Here is a 6,000-nt window from a genome sequence, read left to right as displayed (position 1 = left end):
TAGCAATTGGTTTTAAGACAAAAATATGCACTCCATGACTCAAGAGTCTTAATACTTGGGAGTCAATTCCCCAGTTAAGATGTTGAGGTGAGATTCGTCCTAAGTCACTTGGGGTTTCTTTGAGGTGCACTTTTCCTTGTTGCTCAGCCTGATCTTGAAGTCCAGGGCCCAAACCATTTTTCCTCCTCAGACATTCAAGTTAATGAGGAGTGGCCAGGACTACAGGAGTACAACACAGCCCTGGGCAACATGTCCTATTTTCTGTTGTTTTGTGCGGATCCTGGGACTGGAACTCAGGATCTGGGTGCTGTTGCTGGGCTTTTGTACTCAAGGCTAATGCTCTACCACTTGAGCCACACTCTACTTCTGGCTTTTTGCTGGGTAATTGCAGATCAGAGACTTGTGGACCTTTCTGCCCAGTCTGACCTTGAACTGTGATCCTCAGATCTTAGCCTGAGTTGCTAAAATGACAGGCATGAGACCAGTTGGAAGGAAAAAAGTGAAAAACTGAGAACAAGGCCAACAAGGGGCCTATCTGTGAGGCATTTCTCTTGCAGGCCAGCTGGCTCAGGACCCCGCACGCTGACAGTCACCAGCGTCACAGGCCCCGGGGGGGCTGAGAACTGAACAGTGCCTTCAGAAGCACCAGAGTATCCCACGCCACTTCACCTTTCTCAAAAACCTTTTTCTGCTGTCACAAAAGAGGAAATCCACGGGTCTTCATTAACTGGAGTAGTCTTCCAACAGAGGAAGGCAAAACCTTTCTCTTCAGCGGGTCTTTGACATGGAAACAGGACCATCTGCCAGCAAAGCTCTGAGCAGCGACCATCCAATAGCTCCTCAGACATCAGCTGATACTGCTGGGCACTCTGGTCTCCCGGCTAGGGTTACCATCTCTGCAAGGCCCCAGGAGGCCTGGCACAAAGAGTGGCCTGGTTTTGCTTAAAAATGGCATCAACTTGGGTCAGTGGGAACGAGGCTCATCCGTGTCACTCTGCGAACGGCCAAGCAGGAAAGCCAGGTTTTGTTCCCGGGACCCTGGGCGGCCACCGCTCGCCGATCTGCACCTGTTTGGCAGTGCTGCGACCTTCACGCGCAGAGCAACGACCCCCCATCCTTCTAATTCCAGCTGCTGCCACTTCCATAGTTAGGAAATCCTATGATTTGATCACAAAGAACAGGGCTCCGTATTCCCTTAATACAGCCAGTCACCCTCGGATCTGTGTGTGGCTGTGGTGACCGAGCTGCGTGAGGAGCTGCCTCTCACGGCCCGAGCCTGGGGCCCAGCCGCCTTGGCAGCAACAGCCCCCAGATCCCAAGCCAGTACTTACCAAACATGTGGCAGGATTTCATGACAACTCCTTCCTTGTGGGCGAAGGTTAGGGGATTGAACCTAGGGCCTCATGCTTGCTAAGCAGGCTCGCTACCACTCGAGCCAGGCCTCCAGACCCCTTTGCACCGGCTATTTTTTGAGACAGGGTCTTGCTAGATGCCTAGACGGGCTCGTCTGGGTTTCTGAGGTGATGGGAGCAGAGTTTGGTCCGGCCAGTGCTGGAGACAGGTCTCAGGAACGCCGTCCTGCCTTGGCTGCCTGGAGCCACACGCCCCATCCCTGCCTCCCAGACGGCTGGTATTACAGGCGGAGCCACCACGCCCAGCTATGTGATGCCTGACCTGCCACGAGTTAGCTCAATGGACACACTCGCTCGAAATGACCAGCTGTGCCACGTGTTCAAGTGACTATGTTTATTAATGCATACTGATACCTTTCTATAGGATGTGAGTATACATAATAAATTAAAATGTATATATTTATTAAATATAGGTAGATATAATACCAGAACATGATTATTTTAGATGAGAAATCAAAATAAACCCATTTTTAAAGTATCTTTTGGTCTCTCCAAATTGATACTGCTCATAAAAAAATACACCAATTTTCCCAGGGGGAAAAATTAATTCCATAGCAATGTAGTTAGGGACATGTTTTATTTCATAGCTTTTTGTTTTTCTGCAAGCAAAACTGCTTCACTACAAGGTGAGTTCCATGATCCAGGTGCTACTGTCCATTCAAGCGAGAGCAACCTCGCGGCCACGCGCGTGCACACGAGAGCTGTGCATAGCTTCAGAGGTGGAGGGCAGGGCCCGCACGGACATGGGCAGCCGGCCGGGCACGAGTGCGCACGTGTCGTGATCGACACTGAAGTCATCTCAAAAGATATCCCTGGTTGTCTTTCTGTCCACACTTTGGCATTTCCAAGAGAAACGAGGAATCATCCTGAGGTATCTTTCCTGCGGAGCAGCGTGGCGCAGCGTCGCGGCTGTCGGGGAGGCCGAGACTTACCTGCTGTGCGGGTGGCCCGCTCCACGCACCCTTCCTGTCACACAGGATGTGACTTGAACCCCAGTGCGTCTGACCACGAGGGATGCAGACCAAATAAAAAGACAGATACACAAATAAGGCCGTCTGCAGAACTTTAAACTCTCCTCTTGCAGTATGTCACAGTAATCTCTACGCCCTACTTTACATCATTCACACTCCGGTGATCATTGCTGGGGGTGGGGCTGGCTGCACTATCTCTTGGAGGCCTTGTCCGGTCTGCTGGCGGGCGGCCGCCTCTGGGGCGTGGGGATCTTGGAGGGCCGGGGGCCGGCGCGTGGCGTAGGCCTGGGCGTGGGGGGGGTGGCCTCTGCCTCTGAGCACGCGGACTGGATCTCGGAAATGTCAAAGTCGGAGGCGTCACTGCCGCGGCGGCTGCCGGCCCTGCTTCCGGCTCTGCTTTCCGCGCGGCTGCCGGGCCGGCTGGGGGTCTTCTTGGACTCTGTCAAGAGAAGGCAGGAGTCCTGTGGCTATTCACCCACCTGCAGCTCGCTCTGGGACATCCCAGCAAGTGTCCCACAACACCAATAGCATCGGGAGAACTGCATCGTAGCGCCCTCCGCCCCTGCCGTGAGCCTCATACCCCGTGGAAGGCCCAGCCCGGGCCAGGTGGTTCCTGGGCTGGGAGAAGGCCGAAGAGGCCTGCAGGGGTGGGGTGGGGCGCTGCAGGCCTGTCCTATGACCGCTCTCCTCGGCCCTGTCTGCAGGGTGTCGTGGTCACCTGTCTGGCAGCTCACTGAATGCCCCTCCTGGTGGGCTGGGGCTGGCCTTGTCACCCTGGGGGGACGCCTGCAGTCTCCACACCCACCGGGGCTGCAAGCGCCACTGCCAAGGCCCCACACTCACCGGCAAACTGCGTCCGGACCCTGGCGGCTGCGGTGGTGAGGAGGCCGCTGTCGTCCCCGGAGTGGAAGCCCTTCCCTGACAGGTACCCGGGCAGGCGCAGCTTGCTGCCCTGGATGGGGGTGCCCTGTGTGACAGCGAGGACACGCGTCAGATGCTGCGGCAGGGGTGGGGGGGCAGGAGGGGCGCGCTCCCCAGCCTCCTCCCCAGTACCTCACCCCAGAGCCCCGAGGAAACGGAAAGCAAGTGGGATTCAAGGCTGAAGAGCAAACACAAATGGAGGTTCACCACCGCCGCCCCCCAAGTTATGGGGAGGAAAACAGAAAGGGCATTAGTATCTCCAGGTGACAGCCAGCACCAGGGAGCGAGGGACTCAGTGCCCAAGGCCAGGCGTCCTGCACAGGAGGCAGAGCCAGACAGACAGACACAGGCTGACTGGGACTCTGCGTGTGAGCGAGCCCAACGCGAAGGCCGGGCCGAGGCCACGCGTGCGCGCTGCCTCCGCACCCCGTCGCTTTTTACTGTTGGCTTGTTTGGAAATGGTGCAGGGGCCGGACCCAGGGCCTCTCCACCACCTAGCCACATCCCGCGGGCTCTGTCATCTGGGATGGCCTTTTCATGTAAGATCCACAGGCAACACTTCTGACGGAAAACGTTTACAGTGACGGCAAATTGTGAAGTCACTGCTTTTCCAGACAACGTTTTGGAAATTCCACCAAAGTGAAAAAGTAAATGCATGAAGTCATATTCTTCACTACAGCCAATGATGTTGAAGAAAACAAGCACATTTCCCCTTATGACAGGTCAAGTGCACGTGTGAGACACGGCAAACACCCACTGGCGTCCACACGACTGGACCCTTCCTATCGTCCACCCACCTGCATGCTGTACACACGCACAGGAGCGCGGGGTTTACACGCCGAGCGCTCCAAGTGTTCTGGACCGCTTATGCACACACAACCCCAGCGCTTCCTCTCCCTCCCCTGTGCATTATCTGTTTTACACACTTCCCAGGAAGGGACTGACCGCCCGCCTCGCAGCGCTGAGTGCTAAACCCGGGCTTGACACTGTCAGCAGTCTGCGGGGAGCCAGGGAGGGGCTGGAACTCAGGAAATCCCCCCTAGGACGTCCAAGCCCTCCACGCCTCACCAGCCACAGACCCTTCCATACAAGCAGATGCTGTCACGTTTGCGTGACTTTCACTATATGAGGTTACTCAGAACAAAACCTAGTTATGCATGAGTCCCGGTAGGATGGGGGAGTTGCCAGTTTTACGACAGTCTGTCATAAATATGTGTATGTGGTGCATATGCACACACATGTGCGCATACACATATGCACATACCCTTCTGTGTGCTCGCCAGGCACATGCCTTGCCTTCTGAGCCATGCCTCCAGCCCCTTTTGCTCTCTATAATTAGTTTTCAGATGGGGCCTTGAATTTTTTGCCATGGTTTCTGCACAGCTGAGATCAGAGGTGGGCACCGCCATGCCTGGCTTAGCCCTGTGCATTTAAAATGGATGTGAACAAGTCACTTGAGGTTCCTGAAACTGGTCTCGACTTTTTTGCTGCAGCGGAGCCACGGTCCCTTGCAGGCATTTCTGTGGTACGCATGTTCCTCACTTGGCTGAAAGTCAAGGGTTTGGGGTGAGGAGCTTTCTCGGTCTCCTCTTCCTACTGTGAGGAGTCAGTTGCAGGCACGGTGCTTTGGAAGGGTGTGCCCTGCACCCTGCCGCCTGCCAGCACACTCACACATACCAGGTACTCAAGCCCACCACTCTGCACAGCTCCACACCCTCTCTGCTCTCTGCTGGGAATCCAGTGGCTGTGTTACGCCACAGGCTGTGGGCAGAGGCGAAGGAGGCACACACTCAGGAGCACCAGGCCCACAGGAACTCTCGCTCAAAAGCTCACAATTTAGATGAAGCTCCTGCAGGTGAATCCGCCTGCCTGCCACACCCACATAGAGGTAGTGCCCAGATTCCTTCTGCTAGCACAGTATTCCTCTAGCTGTAGAGAAAACTTCCTATAGAGATGGGATATTATCTCCCGTACTTTGTTCTTCTAAGAACTAGAAGCAGAAACAAGAATGAGTGGGAACCCAAAATAAAGGTGTAGAGCCATTAGGTATGGCTGCATCAGGGAGCAGTGTGCCTCACAGGAACCCCTTGCTCGTGTCTCCCTAAGAGCTTCTTGGTTGGTAACCATTCCATAGACATCCACAGAAAGACTCAAGGTTATCAGAGGTGAGTGGAGGAAGGCGGTGGAGAGGCTGGGTTAGTGGGTGTTATTTTCAGTCAGAGAGGACTTAGGTTAGGACTGGGTCCAGGCCTTACGATACCTCTGCAGATGACACGGCAAAGTCTGAGCACTCTGCTGGCTTACAAGGAGTTGACATTTTGCTGTTTGTCAACCATGGTTTACCATAATTGCGTGTTAAAGGATGGAGAATCTGCATGGAACAATGGCAAATCAAATGTAAAGGAGAGCAGGTCAGAACCAAAGCCACAGCAAGAGACAATCATAGCAGAGTCCCACTTCACAGGCTGAATAATAACCATTAAAAATGAGTATGAAGGTCCGATGACAACTCATACACGCAAAATAATAAATGGAGTTTAAAAAAAAATGAATATGAAAGATAACAGAGTTCTGGCGGGGACACTCAGTAGAGTCACGAGGCAAAAGCATGCACACAAGGAAACCTCGTGAGAAGAGGCAGGCCTGCGGACCCTGAGCAGCCCCGCAGGGGCGCGGGCGAGGAGAGTCTGTCGTGG

General features: G+C 54.4%; 1 protein-coding gene across 1 annotated transcript in view; it reads right to left on the bottom strand.

Annotated features, from left to right (window-relative positions):
* Positions 1–1,972: 1,972 nt before the first annotated feature.
* Positions 1,973–6,000, bottom strand: part of Dst (dystonin) — a 287,116-nt gene continuing 283,088 nt past the window's right edge. Inside the window, exons 92-94 of the mRNA XM_013019154.1 lie at positions 5,565–5,675; positions 3,227–3,350; positions 1,973–2,822 (exon numbers count right to left, since the gene is read on the bottom strand). Of these exons, the coding sequence (XP_012874608.1) occupies positions 2,575–2,822; positions 3,227–3,350; positions 5,565–5,675 (483 nt within the window). The 3' untranslated portion in view covers positions 1,973–2,574. The remainder of the gene's footprint in view (positions 2,823–3,226; positions 3,351–5,564; positions 5,676–6,000) is intronic.

The sequence above is a fragment of the Dipodomys ordii genome, unplaced genomic scaffold (genome assembly GCF_000151885.1).
Source record: "Dipodomys ordii isolate 6190 unplaced genomic scaffold, Dord_2.0 Scaffold44, whole genome shotgun sequence".
In the NCBI taxonomy this organism is placed as follows: Eukaryota; Metazoa; Chordata; class Mammalia; order Rodentia; family Heteromyidae; genus Dipodomys; species Dipodomys ordii.
The sequence above is the reverse complement of the archived record's forward strand: the minus strand, read 5'-3'. Positions and strand labels throughout refer to the sequence as shown.